This window comes from Mastigoproctus giganteus, chromosome 12 (genome assembly GCF_048544385.1).
Source record: "Mastigoproctus giganteus isolate SK-2022 chromosome 12, ASM4854438v1, whole genome shotgun sequence".
NCBI lineage: Eukaryota > Metazoa > Arthropoda > Arachnida > Uropygi > Thelyphonidae > Mastigoproctus > Mastigoproctus giganteus.
The window spans coordinates 158,886,287-158,905,580 of record NC_143586.1 but is presented as its reverse complement, the minus strand read 5'-3'; the positions used below and the strand labels follow the sequence as shown (position 1 = coordinate 158,905,580).

General features: G+C 35.0%; 1 protein-coding gene across 6 annotated transcripts in view; it reads left to right on the top strand.

Annotated features, from left to right (window-relative positions):
- The window catches only part of LOC150077541 (single-stranded DNA-binding protein 3-like), a 729,210-nt gene extending 711,743 nt beyond the window's left edge, over positions 1 to 17,467 (top strand). For all 6 annotated transcript variants that reach the window (XM_090386678.1, XM_090386675.1, XM_090386677.1 and 3 more), the window contains one exon: positions 14,968 to 17,467. In XM_090386678.1, the coding sequence (XP_090242804.1) occupies positions 14,968 to 15,078 (111 nt within the window). In that variant the 3' untranslated portion in view covers positions 15,079 to 17,467. The remainder of the gene's footprint in view (positions 1 to 14,967) is intronic.
- Positions 17,468 to 19,294: the final 1,827 nt, after the last annotated feature.

Sequence of the window (19,294 nt, the reverse complement as noted above, 5' to 3'; positions counted from 1 at the left end):
AAAATAATAATAGTCTTCTTGAGTTACATTTGTGAGCTTAAATGTTTAATATGATTTCTTTCAACTAAGGTTGACTGCATTTAAATTTCATGCCATTTTGTTTACTAAACCTATGGAACAGGTATCTTGTTAATGGTAGAGATTGTAGTGATATCAAAGGACAGTAAATTTTCCTTCCTTTCCAGTCCAACTGGAACAATCACTTATTGTTGGTCCCCAGCTCAGCACAGTTTCAGGATTCTGCTTTGTTTCTATATATAATTTTCAGTGTTTAGTTGGAAACTTTTGCTATGTTATGTTTTTCTGCAAGAGTTTATCTAACAGATTTACTGTAATAGACTGTGGTGGTTTTGCTGCTTGCAACTATTGTCACTAGCTTATTTTTAGCACTTAGCACTCCTGGCCCTTGCTGTTTTTTTTCCTATTTATCTCTCTTTCTAACAATCTCTTTCTATCTCTCTTAGCATTTAATGTTGTTTTGGTATTAAAAATTACAGGCAATATCGTGTGTGTGTGTGTGTGTGTGTGTGTGTGTGTGTGTGTGTGTGTGTGTGTGTGTGTGTGTGTGTGTGTGTGTGTGAGAGAGAAAGAGTGAGAGTGAGATTTGCATGTCTCTCTGTCTGTTCATTTGTTTTGTGTGTGCCTATTTATATATATGTCATCTCCAGGTGATAGTTTTGTTTGTATTAATTGTGGATATGGCTGTTCTGTTTATCTGTGAGTTCCCTTCCTTTCTATTTTTTTTCTATTTTGGGTCGAAACTGACTTGCATAAATGTATATATCTAATAAAAGGTCTGAAAAGTGTGTGTATTTTTTTTTTTCCTTCCTTTTTTTTTTTTTTTTTTTTTCCATATATGTAAAGAAAGTAGTGGTTTTACCACTGTGTGTGTCAATTGGGGAATTGCAACACTTTGATTTGCTTTTTAAAGTGGTTATATATACACAGTTGCATGAATTGTGCCCATGCATATAATATATAAATACAATATATAAATGGAAAGTGTTTCACCTCTTAAAAAATGGAATTACAGTGCAATCATGGTAATCTATTTATTTATTTGGTGTAATGCATACATTGCAGGGATAAATACTATTTCATCCTGTATTACAGAAATACTGCACAAAATAAATAATTTAATATGGATGTACTATAATCAATAATAATTTAATATGGATGTACTATAATCGACAATTTAGAGCATTGACCAAAATATAATAACATAAAAATTGATAGGCTAAATACTCTTGATTAGATTTTATGGAAGGTAATAGGTCAACATTAGAATTTCAAAAAAAAAAAAAGCTCTCTCAAACTTTAAAAAAAAAAGTTATTTTAGCACATCAAGAGTTACCTTTTGAAATTGTTTGATTTCTATATGAAGATTAATTACTTTCATACTATAAAATACCAGACTCATAGAAGAATAGGATAGTTGAGGGGAAAGAAGGTAGAGACTTTATCAATGGACACTGTGCTTCTTAGATTAATGTTGTTAGTGAAGTCCCTCAGGGTTCAGTGCTTGGCCCAGGATTCATGATATTTCAATAATTATTAATGATGAAGTTTGGTAGGGTGGTTAATGAGAGTAATCAAGGTATGCTGCTGCAACAGAATCTAGACAAATTAGATAGATAGGCTGAGAAGTGGCAGTTAAAGTTCAATTTTGACAAATGCAAGGTACTTCACATGGGTTGCAGTAATCTCAGTTTAGCTTACCAACTGTGTGGTATCACACTTATGGTAGTGGAAAATGAAAAAGACCTGGGAAGTAATTGTGCAGTTAAATATTAAGTTCTCTGAGCAGTGTAAACAGGCTGCCAGGACAGTTCATATCCTGGAAGCCTGTATACATGTCAATGGGGTTTTGGCATTCATGGGATTTTGTCAGTGATATGCAGGAATTTTGCTAGCAGGGAGATGATTATCCCTTTGTATAAGGCAATATCTAGGCCACATCTTGAGTACTTCATACAGGTCTGGAAACCTAATTTGCAGAAGAATATAGATCTGTTTCAGTGGGTATAGTAAGAATGATGATTAGTGAGGGTAACAAATGGATGCATGCTCTTACCAGGAAATGCTTAAGCTGTGCAAATTACAGAATCTGGAGACTAGGCATCTGCAAGGAGGTCTGATTGAAGTGTTTAATCCTAGATTGGATTGAGTAAGTTCAGTGCTGATGGAATCCTTCCTTTTGCTCAGATTACACATTCATGGAAGCATAAATTCAAACCTTGGAACAATGGTTGCAGGATAGATGTGCAGAAATTTGCCTTCAGCTACAGGTAGTTGATTGTGGAAGAAACTACCATCTGGTGGTGTTAAGGTGGGTAGTTTGAATCAATTCAAGGAAGAAATAGACAAACTGTTAGAAGAGATGGATATGTAATGTGGGAAATGTCAGGGAGTTTTTTGGCTGATATTGTATAGGCCAGCTTTCTTCCATCATTTTCCACTACTAATGCTGTTACTAATAGTTTGTTCTAAGAAAAGGCATAGAGAATGTATATTGAAGGTGAAAATTTTCACAAAGAACATGCCATGAAATAAGAGGAAATGCAGGAGAATCAGTGAATTGTGAACTATATTATAACTAACACAGCAAGACTAAATATTATCTCATAAACTAAGTGAATTTAACCAAAGTAAGAACATAGAGCCTTGTGATCTTTGTGATGAATGTGTTTATGTCCAGGAGATACTACTTTAACAAAATAACTTTTTTTTTTTTTTTTTTTTGGTTTGAAAAAGTACGCCAAGTATCACGTGTTTTTTTTTTTTTAAATATGCAATAAGAAAATTCCAAGACAACTTGGAATTCTCTTAGTGTACTGAATCAATATTTTATTTATTGTGCTGCTGTTACAGAGGTCAGTAGAAATCTTAAGATAGACATGTCAGTCGTGTGAAGTAATACATGCTCAACAGCATAAAGTTGACTGCATTGCACTTAACTTTCCATTCTGCATGTTTAGAAAACTTCTTGACATAACAATAGGTAAACATTTTGGTTGGCTGGTACCTGGTAGTGAGGTAAACCATAGTTATTTGCCAGTTGAGAATTCTAAAAGCATGCTATGATTCCAACAACGTTTAAATTGTTTTTTCTGTGTCAAATGACACTGTTACACTTTTAGGTATAAGCACATTTTTACCTTAGTGATATTTATCACTAAGAGCTGTGATGATGAATGTGTGCTTTTAGTATCTTTTTTTTTAATTAAGTTATTGACCACCCTACAATAAGTATGCGTTATATTTTTTTTATTCTGCATTTATTGGGCACTTCGCCAATGGCTATATATAATACATGGTGGTGGCAAATAATTGTAAGACTATTTCCTGGCAACAAAGAAACTTGAGGTCAATCCTGTGTTTTCAAATGTTAGTTCTATGAGGATTATATAAATAAACACACACAGGTCTGTATAGCCAGCCTATTCAAGTTTTATATTGCATGAAATTGCCAAAATTTCCTTGCTTTTTAAAAGATCATTCCTTGCATCTCCTTGGATAAAAAAAAAAAAAAAATGGCAAGGAAAGATTCCCAGGAAAAGTGGACATCATTTCCAGTGCTTAATTTCTGATAAAAATTCACAGCTTGACCCATTAAAAGACAGTCATCTTGGAGAAGGGTGGTTAAAGGTGAAATGCAAAAATTTCCTTATATATAATACTGTCTTTATGTGTATCTGTTGGTAATCAAAAAAAGGGTTTCACTTAATTTGATACAGGCCTATTTTTATATGCTTTCTTAAGATAAGATCTGGAAATGGCAGTAAAGGCCAGTGAGCTAGTCACTTTAAGTTCTTATGTGTCAGAAGCTGAAATTAGGAAGTGGCTTCATGAACCACATAAATGAAAAGAAACTAGAAGACATGAGTAATCCTACTCAAATTTTCAGTGGGTACAAAATGTTTCTGAATACGTCCATCAGCATGCGGTGTTCTGGTTACAAAAGCAAAAATGTGTACTCTGTTGCACGAGGGTCATCAACATAAAATATTACTGTAATGTGTTTTTTTTTTTTTTTTTTTAACAGATACGGGCAAACATTATCATATGGTTACATACATTACAGAACTGGCAGGTTTTGGTTAGTGGTTTCCAACAATGTTGACCTCCATATGAATTACTTGTCATATCATGACTCATTTGATGTCCTAAATTTTCTTTTGGCCCAAGCATTGATTGTCACTCAGCCCAGTCTACCCTTGATTTTATATCCATATAAGATTTCAGGAAGAAATAGTATTAGTACTGGCATATGAACCAAGGAATCAAGCATCTGCCAAAAAATCATTACCCACTTCCACAACTCCAGATGGTAGTCGTTCCAAAAATCAATTTAAATTTATGCCCCCCCTTAAAATACTTCAATTAGGTCTCTTCAGGAGTGCCTAGTTTCCAAATGCTGCACTTTGCAAAACCTTTTGTGGCAAGAGACCCCCCCCCCATGTTCTTGACTAATGTAGCCATTCTTCATCTTTCCTAAAACGAGGCTTCCAGATCTGCATGCAGTATTCGAGATGCAATCTGACCATTTTCTAATACAGTAGGATAATGACCTGTCTGTCCCTGCTGGCAGAGTTTCTGTATGTCATTTACAGAACCCAATGAGTTTCTAACAGCCTCTCTTCACTGCTCAGAGAACAAAAGAAACTTAGGGGTAATTCTTTATGCCAGGCTGTACAATTATCCCAGCTCTCTTTTGTTCTCCACCAACTTAAGTGCCACCTAATTCATGTGTTACACTGGGATTACTGCTGTTCATATGCAGTGCCTTGCATTTACCAATATTAAACCTCAATTGCCACTTCTCAGTCCATCTGCCTGATTTTTTTAAGTTTTGTTGCAGTACTATGCCTTTATTTCTGTCATTAACCACCTTGCCAACCTTTGTATCATCTGAAAATTGACAATAAGCTTGGTATTCTTTTATCAATATCATTAATAAATATTGTAAACAGTAAGGGGCCCAGCAGGGAACCGAGGGACTCCACTAATAACATTAATCCAAGAAGAATAGTGCCCATTTGTATCCACCCTCTGTCTTCTGCTACTCAACCATCCCATCATCCATAGCAATAACTTGCACCAAATGCCATACTGCTTCAATTTGTGCAGCAGTCTTTCATGTGGAACAGTGTCGAAAGCTTCACTGAAATCTAAATGTGATGTCAAAATTATTATTTGCATCATAGTAGTTAATTAGATTGGTCAGACAGGATCCCATACTATTAAGAAACCCATGCCGTGACTTCCATATAATTCCATTCCCCTGAAGATGGTATTTTTCTTGGAACAGATGTTAAACTTACTGGTCTGTAATTTCTTACATTGCATTTATCCCTCTTTATGGAAACACATTTGCGCACCTTCAATCTATAGGAGTGTTCCCTAATACTCTGAGAATTATGGCCAAGGGTTTCCTTACCTACATATTACTCTCAGCACATGGGGGTGTGACTCAAAGTGACAGTAATATCCAAAGTATTTTAGAAATATATTGCTAATATTTTCCATCCATTACTTGTAAAATTTCCAGTTGTTCTCTTTGTTTATGACCATAAGTCACCTAGCATATCAACTCACTTGTCTTGTGCAGTGAATTAGAAATAGAAGACATATGACTATCCAAATGCCACATGTCTTACAACTACTGTGTCTGTATGGCTGTCTTCCACGTCTCCTGAAAGAAGAATCTAGTTCCAAACAAGATTAATAACAAATAGCTTCAAAAAAACATTTAAGCTTCTCACTGAGAACGTCATTAATTATTGATAATTCTGTATATACTGAAAATAAAATGAATGGTGGGCTTACTACTATAAATTATTCCACATTCATCAACCTGATTAGAAAAGTTCAGAAGAATTAAGGAATTTTTGTTTCATAAAAAATTGGGATTTCTTCACTCTGTTCCATATCTGGGGTATTTTCAGAAAGGTAGGGGAAAAAATAAATGTGTAGATTCTACTTATGGTGCAATACAGAATGAGAAGTAATCTCTGATTTGTGAAAGTGAAACATATTTCACTTTCAGAAGATGAAAATTTTCCCTGTCAAAGCTGTTGCTACAGAGAGAAAAATACAGGCTGCAGTACAGAGAAATGTCACAGGAAGAGAGGGGAAGAAGACATGATATGATAAAATCATGTAGTACAAAAGTAAATGCATGTCAATGTCAAGAAATATGAATGTATGATTATTGGTTGCAGATTGTTACGTAATTTTTTTGTAACTGATATGAACAGTGGGCTGTATTTAAAGAAGATGCTCAATTTTTAAATTTACAAAAAAAATTCGGCTAGTGACCACTTTATAGTGGCCAATAGATATGTTTTATGTGTGAACTTCTTTTCTAAACCCAAAAAAAAAAAAATTTATAATGCTTGTTCAGATTTCGTGATGACTGGTGTTAAAAAAGAAATAAATGAAGATTTCAAACATGAATAATAATTAAGTTTTCAGTTAAATACTTGAATCATATTACACAAAAATATGACATTGTTTTTAAGTGGCCAATAACTATACCATTTGCCTTGTAAAAAAACTGCTGACTTTTTTTCATTGGAATTTGTTTTGTTTTGCTTTTTTCAACACTGCTGCTCATCAAAGAATGAATGATTAGCACTTGTATTCGGTGCTGTCAGTTCACTTTTTATGTGAGTTCTGTAACCAAGTTACAATGCATGTACAACTTGTGTGTCCTCTTGGCAACTTAGGTGACATGATGCATTACAGTCTATCACTCATTTGAAGAGTTCTGGGTTCAATTTCTATCAACAACTGTAGGAATTTCTAAAGTCCTCTTTGTCAGGCTGGAACCAAATTGGCAATTTGAATACAGTTGTGGTGTCCTAGATCAATAAGAGCAAAATGTTAATGCTTCAATGAAAATTGCTTGTATACTTGATCACTCTTGATTCCTTCAAGGATGATCTCATAACACACTAATATCTGAGAAAGTTTTGCACAAGAAGGAAAAAAGTTTTTTATTCAACTTTAAAAAAAAATTATTTCAAAGCTAGTAATAGTTAAGTCAATAAATTTAAAAATTTACAGGGAACTAGGTATTTATACAAAAGTGTTGAAAGATTTTCTAATGATAGCTGACAACAGTCCTTTTCAGCATAAATTTATTCAAATGATAATTGACTTTGGTTTGAGCCTTGAAGAAAGTTTACAATAGTAATGAGAGCAGCTTATTTGGAAAGTTTTATCAAATAAAACAATAAAAATGAAGATTTAGCACCATCACAAAATCAGCAAAAAGAGAGTCACAGTTATGTCTCGTTAAAATTTCACCAGAAGCCACATATAGTAGGGCCCACTCATAAATAAGGTTAGGTTCCAGACCCCAGCCATAAATCGAAAATTGCGAAAAAGTGGAACATTGCCTTTTTTTCACTTGTGAATGCATATAAAAAAGCCTAATAACTTGTTTACACTATCATATGCTGTAAACAGTCTGAATCGCCGATAATAAAATGGCGCCCAACACCCTTCTCGGACTCGGCTGCTGAGTGCATCGTGCTAAAAAGGTGGAACAAATGCCAAACATAATGAATATGGATATAATTGAAAACCACCTTATTAGTGGGATGCTGAAAAGTGGGGCTCTACTGTATTTATATTAATATGTTTGTTATAGAAAAATTACAGAAACACAGTCTTGCAAAAACTGCTAATTTCTTGTTCTTTACCAAGGCCACCACAGAAAAGGTTCAGCAGATAAGAGAATTGTTTGCTGAATGATTTCATTCTGAATTTGTTCCACCTATAAAAAAATATGATGCATTCTTAATTCTAACAATGTCATCCAGTTATAGATATAACTGCAAAGTGATAATGGCAACTTAGTTAACAGCGTTTCTTCTTCCTAGACACACACCTCAAATGCAGCGACTGAATCAAAATTTGACTCAGGTGATCAGATTACTGTACTGTAAAAATTCTTTTGTTCATGTTGTAGTACAATACAAAGATTAAAAAGACAACCTAAAAGATGTGCCACTTTCCTTTAAGTGAAGCCTGGAATTCTGTATTGCCCAAGCTTACTGAGAACTCAAGGAAAAAAATTATTGCTGAAATTGAATGATATTCTAAGAGGTTTATAAACTAGGGACAATGAAGTCAAAGATAGCAAAGAATTCATAACAGTTACCTAAAAAATTGAATGAACCACAAGGATAAAATATGCTAGGATGAGATTATAGACTGAATTTGATGACAAAAATGAAAATGATTTCGAATTTCAGACCAACAGCAACTTCAGATTCTGTATTTCCCAAACTTATTGAGACTTCATGGAAAAAATTGCTAAAATTGGATGATTTTCGAAAAGATTTAGAAACTGGCAACAATGAAGTTATAGAAATCAAAGAACTCATTAAGTTACCTAATAAACTGAATGAGCCATGAGGATAAAATATGCCAAGCTGAGATTACAGACATTGAATTTAATGACAAAAATTATGTAAAATTTCAGGCAAATAGCAATATTATAAACAGTATAGTATTTGCAAGGTGAAGTAAAGAAAAATGACAATCAAGAAGCCATTCAAACAAATTTGGTGAAATGCAGAGATTTTATGCTTTAATAATATTTAATAATACAGTATATGCTTTTCATAATATTTTAATAATAAATTCTGTAGCAAATTCAATAGATATTGAATTTGCTACAGAAAATGACATACAAGCTCACCTGATCCTGTTTTACATAGACTCCACAAACATGCTTTAGAGAAGAGACTAAGCAAAGTAAAACAAACAGAAATCTGTGATTTCTTTATTAAGTTAGTAAATATTGTGTAATCATTCCAAAAAATGAATACATATGTTAATTAATAAATTTCATATTATAATTCTGCTAGTTCAGATATTTTTGATTATTTGAATTATCCCCTGCATTAATTATCTCAAATATCCATGATTGCACTGTATATTAATCAGGTTTAAAATGTCTTCAAAAATTTAATTAAATTTTAATTGCATGATGTGGCTTCTTTACTTAAGATCTTTAAAACAAAAAATATTATAGATGGAGGAAAGGACTGTCATTAATGGTACCCCAATCTTCTTCTTCTTCAGTATAATTCCAATTAAAGTCTGAATTAGCAATTCAGACTATATTACATAATATAGTAAATAATTTATCCAATAATATGCATAACTTCAAATATGTGACATATACATAGCCAGTAATATACTATCCTTTTTGCAAAATATATGTCAGGGAAACAGGAAATATATTGTGCAAAAAAGATAAGTGAAATAGGACCAGGGTATGTCTGGTCCTATTAAAAGTTGATGGCATGGTGCAGATATCATCTTTTAAGGGCACACAAAAGGTGATATGGTTGTGCACATTGGCGCTAATGACAGTAAGAGATCTGAGATTTACTTAAGTTCAGAGCAATATTGAGAAAAATTTGTGAGTTAGGGCTAAATTTGAGTGTCCAATTCTGCCCAAACATGATAGGAGTGAGTACATGACAAGAGCCTTGTCAATCAATTCAGCCATGGAGAGATTTGCAAGGCTCTTGGGTTAATTTTTCTCAGGTGGTATGTGCTTGTTAACAGGAGAGACTGCTTCTACAGGGATGGGATGCACTTAAATAGAAAGGGTGCAAAAATATTTGCAGATTTTATCAAGGCAGTGTTGAGGGTTGATAAACTACTAATTGGGGGGGGGGGATACAAGGACTAATTGATGAAACAATAGCCACAAGCAGAAGTAACAGTGATTATTGCATTGCTTCTATTGCAGCATCGTCTTCAAATGCAGACATGAGGATATCAGAAACGTGATGTCACTCAGATATAAGGGAGGCATAATTTGAATATGGGGGAGTGCAATGTATAAAGACAAGAGGAAGGGGGGGTATGCTCTTAGTTAAGAAGCACATGAAATCGAAGGCAGTGCATCTAGTTGACGTAGGTGACCAGTGCAATGTTAAGTCAATTTCATCTAACATAAGCACTGAGAAAACAAAAATGAGAGTAGGAGTGTGTTATAGAATGGCTCTGATGAGTGCAACAGACAGAGAAGTAAAGAGGGCCAGTAAATTGGAAGGTCTTATAATAGGGCATTTTAACTTTTAAGATCTTCACTGGCACTTGTAGGTTGGTCATTCACACACTGGCAAGAATTTTGTGGATTTATTGGATGACTGTTTTTCACAGCAGATTTTAGATAGGTAACAAAAAGAGATCAATACTAGATCTGATTATCACCAGTGATTATACATGCATTAAGAAACTACAGATAAGAGGACCACTAGGTGGCAGCAATCACAGTGTATTGATGCAGAATTTACTTAAAGATGTAACTACCATCAAGAGTAAAGAGAAGGGTTTTTGCTTTCGGAAAGGAGACTACAGTAGTCTCAGTTTTTAAATGCTGTACAGTGGGATGTTTTTACCAACAACAAATTATAAGCGGGAAGCATTCAGTGAAGTAATAGAAGCTGCTGTGTTTTCCATGCTAAAATAAGAAATATTCTTCGAGCTTAGACCTAAATGGATGTCAGATAAACTATTGAGACATGTGGTAGAGAAGAAAAAATGCATGGAATGCATTTAAATTATCAGGTATTACAGAATCCTATGGTAGATATAAACTAGTCTGCAATCAAGTCACAAAGGACGGTAGGCAAGCCAAGGCAGATTATGCGAAGTCTCTGGCAAAGAATGCCAAGAAGAGCAGCATACTTCTTTACTAATGTTAACAGTAGAAGGTGATTGAATCACATTGGTTCATTTTAAGTGGATGGTTTAAATATTGATGACTCTTCTCAGGTTACCAACAAGCTGAATAAGTATTTTACAACTGCATCCACACATGAGGAATTCTTTAGGGAAGGAGATGCCAGAAGTTTATCAACCTTTAACGAGGATCTAAATGTGTTTAATAACTGAGAGGAGAGTGGAAGAGAAATTGGTATTTGTATTAATAGTGGCAAATGATGCAAGAAAGCAAGCTTATACAGCAGCAGTCAAAAAAAAATTTTTTTAAAAATCCCATTTTGCCCAGCCATCACCTCCTCTAGTTTATCTAGTCCGTGCTTGAATTTATTCAAACTACCCATTTCCACAACAGTGGATGGAGGCTTGTTCCAGCAGTTAACAAACTGTTGGCTGAAGGCAGACTTTGGCACATTCCTCTTTATTCCCCTCACCAATCTCGTTGCCATTCTCTGTACTCATTCCGGCAGCTCTAAATCCTTCCTAAAATGAGGCCTCCAGACCTATATGCAGTACTCAAGATGTGGCCTGAAGTTAAACATAAAAATGATACCTAGGGTGCATGGGATATATCCATTATATCAAGGGAGGCAGCAAAAGAGTTAAGCAAACCTTTAACCTTAATTCATGGGAGCATCTTTAAATTCATAGCAGGTAGACTGGAGATATGTGAATGTATCCCTAATTCACAGAGTAAAATCTGTGGATAATTTCATGAGTAATTTCAGACCTGTTAGCTTAACTTCTGTTTCAAAAAAATAATGGAATCACTGGTTAAAGAAGTAATGCAGGGTCATCTAGACAGTAGTGCTGTTATACTTCAGCTACAGTGTGGGTTTGTTAAGGAGAGATCTTGACTGACCAATTTGATTAGATAGTACAATGCAGTGACAAAGGACTGGATGCAAAAAATAATTTTTGATATCATATACTTGGATTTCAGGAAGCTTTTGATATTGTTGTACATAAAAGACTTTTGTACAAATTTTAGCAATCTGCATTGAGGGAAAGTTACTGCTATGTATAAAGGGATGGTTGGGTGGGAGAAGACAGAGAGATTATCAGGGAACAATGAACAAATGTTATTAGTGGAGTTCCACGGGATTTTATGCTGGCCCATTGTGTTCGGTATATATTAATAGTATCAATGAGGGTATATCAGGTTTAATGTCTAAGTTTGCCAATGATATAAAGGTTGGCATGGTGGTGAATGACAGTAACATTAACACAATGTAATGAGAGTATGCTGCTTCTGCAACAAGATCAAGAAAACTTAGGCAGATGGGGTGTGAAATAGCAATTTAAGTTTAACATTTCAAATGCAAGGTGCTGCATATGTGTAGCAGGAATCCAAGAGTAATGCATGAACTGTATGGTGGTACACTCAGGTTAGTGGAAAATGAAAAGGACCTTGTAATTGTGCAGTCTGATATGAAGTTATCCAAGCAGTGCAGACAGTTGGCCAGGACAGCTCATGAGGTTTTGTCAGTGATATTCAAGAATTTTGCTAGTAGGGATAAGAAAATGATTATCCCATTGTATAAGGCAGTGGTAAGACCACTCTTGAGTACTGCATACAGATCTTGAGGTCTCATTTTAGGATGTAAAGCTGATGGAATGGGTACAGAGAAGAGCAAGGTTTGTGAGTACAAAAAAAGGATGCGCTTATCAAGAAAGGCTTCAGTTCTGTAAACTGCAGCATCCTGAGACTGATCACCTGCAAGTTGGTCTGCTTGAGGTATTGAATGAATTGAGCAATTCAGTGCTGATGGGAGTCTTCTTCTTCAGGCTATGCACATGAGGGAGCTAAAATTCAAATTAAGGAAGGACGGTTGCAGAATAGATATGCAGACGTTTGCTTTCAGCCAACATGTAGTTGATTGCTGAAAGAACTAGACAATTGGAGTAGATAGACAGATAAAATGGAAATTTTTTCATTTTTGTTTTAATTTATTTATTTATTTTATTTTATTATTATTTATTTATTTTTTTTTATTTTTTTGTCTGATGCTGTACAAGCTTGTCATTTTGCTTCATTTGTTACTATTAATTAATAACAGTGAAAATGCAGTACACTGCAATAAACACTTGGGCTCTTTACAGTTTGAAACATCTGGAAACAAGGTATCTGCATGAAGTCCTAAACTGTCTAAAGTTTTAAAAGGAAAAATAAATTTAAATTTTAAAAAATGAGGAAATTCGTAACTGTGCATTGCAGTAATCTTCCACCTTGTGCTGTAAATGTGTGAAGTTTCAATAAATTTAAAGGAATGGTCAAATTATTAGAAGGGAGGGCTAATCAATCCCAGAGTAACATACCAACTGTGTGGTACTACACTCAGAGTAGTGGAAATTAAAAAAAACTGGGGGTAATTGTGCAGTCAGATATGAAGTTCTCTGAGCAATGTGAATAGGCTGCCAGTACAGCTCATGGGATTTTGTCATTGAACTTTGACAGGAATTTTGCTAGCACAGAAAAAGAGAAGATTTCAGGAAAGCTTTTGATACTGTTGCACAAATTAAAGCAGTATGATATTAAGTGCAAGTTACTGTTATGGATAAAGGGATGGTTGATTGGGAGAAGACGGAGAATGGTAATCATTGGACACTGCTCTTCTTGGACTAATGTTATTAGGAGAGCCCACCAGAGTTTGGTGTTGGGCCCATTGTTGTTTTCTGTATTTATCACTGATATAGATGAAGGTATAACTGGCTTAATGTCCAAGTTTGCAGATGATACGAAGGTTAGCAGATTTCTTAATTTTGCAGTATGCTACTGCAACAGGATCTAGAAAAGTAAGAGGTGGCAACTGAATTTTAACATTAACAAATGCAAAGTACTGCATATGAATAGCAGTAACCCCAGAGTGAGATATCAACTGTGCGGTGCAACACTTAGGGTAGTAGAGAATGAAAAAGACCTGGGGATAATTGTGCAGTCGGATATGAAGTTTTCTGAGAAGTGCAGACAGGCTGCCAGAGCAGCCCATGAGATCTTGTCAATAATATACAGGAATTTTGCTAGTGGGGATAAGGAGGTGAGTATTCATTTGTATAAGACCTTGGATACTGCATATAAGTCTGGAGGTCTCATTTTAGGATGTGGAGCTGCTGGAACGAGACCAGAGAAGGGCAACGAGATTGGTGAGTGGAACAAAGGGGCACTCTTACCAAGAAAGGCTTTGGTTCTGCAAATTGCAGCATCTGGAGACTAGGTGATCTGATTAAAGCTTTGAATGGATTAAGAAAACTCAATGGTGTTGGAATTCTTCCTCTTGCTGAGACCTACACATGAAGGAGCACAAATTCAATTTTAGGACCTGTGGATAGTATGAAAGCCTCCATGGCCAAGTGGTCAGGAGCATGAGTGCAGTAGCACACGCTCTTTGAGTAGTCCGGGGTTCAAGCCCCTGACTACTAAGTACGGTCGATCTGCCAACCTGCACTGAACCAGTGTGGCAGATTATGGACTATTTCCCTCAGCATGAATTGTTGAGAAGGCTTCCATCCTGCAGTGGGTTGATAATGGCTGCAGTTTACTTTTTTTTTTCTTTTTTTGTTGGTCAGTTAGTCACGGGCTGAGTTAGTCAGTCTGAAGAAGGGTAGCATGATTTTTTTCTCCTGGAAACTTGGGGTTTTCATCCAACAAAACAGAAAATCAACTTCAGAATACAAGCAATTTTAATATTGGAAGTTGATAGTTTAAATAAATTCAAGGAAGAACTAGACAAACTATTGGAGGGATTGAATAGGTGAAATGGGGGGCGTCGTGTGGTTTTTTTTTTTTTTTTTGCTGCTCATGCTGTATAAACTTGCTTTCTTGCATCATTTGCCACTGCTAGAGCTAATTGGTTTGTTCTTTATTATTTTTTGGTTGCTTGATTTTGCACCATTTTGTCAATACTAATACAGATGCAATGGCATAATGCAACTTGTCCTTGTGTTTTAAAAATTAAAGTGTATGCAGCATTTTAATTCTTGTATATAAAAATAGCATGCAAATGTAATGTAATAACAGTTAGTCCAGTTTTATATGGAATTAAACTGAAAAAGACTATAGAAAAACATTCAGTGCATTTGTACACATACACTTAGATGTTACTTCTGCTTAGTTATTATCCTTTCCTTCAATTCTAAGTTTGGATTCTATATTTTTCTGTACAATTTAGCAAGTAAGACTATCTAATTAAATTAATTCATCCTTTACAGGACCAGAATGAGTCAGCAGCAATATTGAAGATCAAAGAAAGCATGCAGGAAGAAGCTAAGAGGTTTGAGAAGGACACACCTAGTGAACATCCTGACTACTTCATGCAATAAATTTATTATAAACCAAATTAATAACAAGAAAAGCAGAACAGTAGACATTATGCCTTATGGTTTTAAGGAACTTAAGTAATGGGAGTTGCTTCCATCGATAACTGACTGCTGTATCCTCACCATTTGTGATGTACAGGATCCTTTATCTACTATCTGTAGATATGTTTCCACAAAACATAATTGCTATTCAGAAAGGACAGTTTCCTTCTTTATGGCACAGTTCCTGAACAGAGGTTATTGCATTGGACAAGTTTTGTTTTATCCCGTCTTGAAAGCATAACCATGCATACGTCTCAAAACCTGGTGAGTGACTAGTGCTGCTTAATTTTAGTCTGCCAAAGTATGCTTTTGAGATCTGTGAACATGTTCTTGTAAAAGGGGAGAACTGTATATACGCATGATGTGACTGCATACACTCAGGTGTGCTCCTGTATGTTATTGTCCCCAGACTTCCTAGTTTGTTGGAAGCACACCTGCAACCCCACAGAACCAGACTGTATTATGTTCTGAATTAATGTGCAAGACAATGTGATTAGAAGGAGAGTGTGCAAGTGCTTGTATAGTGAATGGAATTTTCAAGACGTGCATGTGTCAGTATTCTCTTCTCCCATATCATTCATAATCATTGCCAAGTTATATGTTCCAAGTGTTTCTGGTGCAAATTTTGTGAACCAATTGATCACAGACAGTTTTTTTGTTGACGATCTTCATCTGTGCACCACTGTCCTACATTGTTATTTATATGATGGCACATCAGAGGGGGGGATAAAGAAAAAAAAGTAACTTAGGAAAAACAATTGTTGTTTTATTTATATGCAACACTTTCCCATCTTGCCTGTACCTTGTCATTCACAACTTTCAGTGATGTTTGTTTTGTAAAGTGTTCATGTCAAACTTTTTCTGGTAGCTTCTAGTGTAAAGAGACCACAAACCATTAATATTGGGTGTAATGGTCACTCATGCTCTATGAACCTTCCTAGCCACATTTCAGGCATGTTTCCGATCATAGCATTTATGTACAGTAGATGGAATGCCCAAATAATATTGGAATTCTCATGTTAATTTTTTGTTGTTATATTTGTAGATATATAAACGTAATTTCTTAAGAAAACTCTTTCTATCACTTATACAAGGCTAAAACATTCTTATACATGCCTCTCATGCAGCAGGAAGGATACTTGGAGCATTGTTTTGGAGAGGTAGCTTTATTGTAGAAAATACCAATAGTATAATATGTTGACCACTTATAGATTGGCAGATATTGAGATGCCCATCCTCAAGTGGTGAACAAATGTTATATAGCAGCATTACTAGCAACAGCTTAGCTCTTTTTCTCACTTTCAACTTTCTACAAGTACTGTTGTATACACAGGTTGCTACTCCTGTAGGATAAACATTTCTACTGAAACGGCTGCTGTTGACTCCTGTTGTTGTAAAATAGGTAAGAAACTACTTATGCAGCAGTCACTATTACAAGCCCATTGTTCGATTTCTTTTAGTTTAAGCTAGCATTGCAGCATATTTCCTAATTACAGTTACTTACTCTATTTATTATAGTTATGCAAAGAGCAGATAGAAGAAAGAAAAGACAAAAAGCACTATTTACTGTTTTTCTTGAAGTGTTATGATGGTTGAAGAAGCCATGTTTTATAATAGCTTTGCTTGCTTTTTTTGGTGTACACTATTTAATATTCTACTGGGCTCGTAGCTGCAATTGTAGAGTTGATGTCAGAAAAGTAATTCACTTAATATGTTCTGCAGACATTTAAATGCGATCAAAACTATTTTCTAACAGAGTCATTTGCTATTGTGCAAGTATAGATTTTTTTCCATCTTGTATGTATTTATAAATAGTTATTACATTCCTCTTTTTCAGAGGAAATTTGGCTTTTAATGCCAGCTGAATGCATTGTAATTTTTCTGAAAATTCTATACTTGCAAAACATACAGAAAGCATTGGGAAATGAGTGTCTTATCCCTTTCACATTTCATACAAACTGGTCATTAAAAACTGCAGTACAGATTAGTTAATTTCTTTTCAATGAAATCGGTGATCTGTATCTCCATTGTACAAACATTTGCTGAAAATACTGCCCAGGCTGTACAGGAAAGACCATGAAACTTCTGTGATGACAGACTATATAATTTCCATTTGCATATATGGCAACCTGGCTATCATTGAAGTTAATCATCTCGTGCCCACCTCTTCTACAAAGACTCTTTGGAGACAGGGTTGAATTCCTCGTCACTCCCCTTCCTCTCCCACGTCCTAAATGCTGGTGTTTGTGTAGTATGTAATCTTTTGTTGACCAATCCATTCACAACTGTCTGTCCATGGCTGTACAAGATTTGCGTAGCTCAACAGTTTATTAAAATCATTGGAACAATATGTAGTCTTGTATTTCATTCCTGCAGGCACACTGTGTAACAACAATTCAATCATATTATTATAATTATATTAAACACTATAAACACATGAGCAGTGCTGAAAAGTTACCTTTTTTTTATTGCTTTTAAAAAATTACATAGTAGTTGAAAAAAGAAGAAACTTTCGCATTATTTGCTATTTTGTATTGCAGTAATTTGTTTTTTCTAATTCATTGGAATTTTAATGTGACCAGAAAAATGAAAACAAATGTGGAGGGTGGGGGGATATTCATAGCACTATTTACAAATTATCTAATATTCACAATTAATCAAAATTATTAAGTCTTCAAATGATAAAAAAAAAAATGCATAAATGCTATATTATGCTCAAAAAATGTCCCTTCACCTTCTCAAATAACATTTAACCACAACTCTATAAGCACCTGATAGTTTGTATTTTAACCATTTGTTTAAAACTGTGTAACTTTCCAGCCATGGTTTGCATAGCATTGCTTTTTTTATCTAATGTCTTTTTGGTATCAGAACAAGCAGAAAACTTTATCAAAGTCTTGTGTGTGCCTACATTCTTATTACTATGTCTCAAGTGTTTGGTTTATTGTTAGCAAGGGTGCATTTACAAATTTGAGGGCCTAAACAGGCCTTAAATAACAGAAGTCCAAGAAAACATTTTAAAATAATGATGTTCAAAATGCTTTTTTAAATCCATTTTTTCATCCATTTGCTTTGCAATCATAATGAATGGACAAAATATTAAGGCAAATAAACAAATATTTCACCTATATTTCAATAAACCAGTGAAAATAATACTTTGTTTATAGATCTGTTGATTGAAATAACACAGGGCCCTTGGCTTGCTCCAAGATTCTGTAAATGACTGATAAATAGTTTCTGGATATTTGTGCCGTAGGCCATGTGCCCCCACGTGCAAAGCTCTGGATTTAGTTTTGAGAGCTGCAGTATTGGAAGGCCCTAGTACAACCCTTTTACAATTCCAGCTTCAATTCTGGAATTGTAAAATTAGGAACCATGCTATCTGCTGGTTTTCTGCAAACACTTGTAGTGAGATTGGTACCTATTTTTCTCATAAGCACATTCAAGAATATGAGAGAATTTCTCATCTAGTAAAAGAGCAGAGCTTGTTTCCATATGGCTGTTCATATGCAAAAATAAAAAAATTAGTGGTGCACAAGCTTGTCACTCATATCCATGTGTAATTGTCTGCAGAATTATGTATTTGTGGGCTGAGAAAAACCCAGAATAACCCTGTGGGGGGGGACCTACTCTGCCTGATATTAGCTAATTACAGTCTCCATTGATTGCAGCTACATTACCTCCATTCTTGTCGGCTTTGCTAATTTGGATGGAACATTGTTCCTATGGGTGATTGCCATGGAACATGAGGAAACTGCTTCCACTCCCTCCTCCCATACTGAAATTGTTATGGTTTAGCTGTCATTAGAAACAATTTCCACCCACATAAACACACCTAAAGACAATATTTCCAAGCTTACTTGAAAACACCAACTTTGCCTCAAAATGGAAGAAGTTAACACCCTCCCAGTTCCTAGATACTACTTATGAAAAAAGATACTGAGAGATACCAATTTCCTGATCCAGCTATTAGCCCCATCATTTAAGGGAGCTGGAATGAGGGTCCTGCAAACTGTATCCCTCAGCAACTAGATCAGCTTTGCATGAATACACACCTTCCAATATGACTACCCCAAACTAGTGTTCAGAATCATTTTCAGTGATACATCGTCCAGGAAACAGTGTAAAGGTTTACTTTACTGGGTACAGGAAATGAATGCAGATGCTGTTCCCCCCC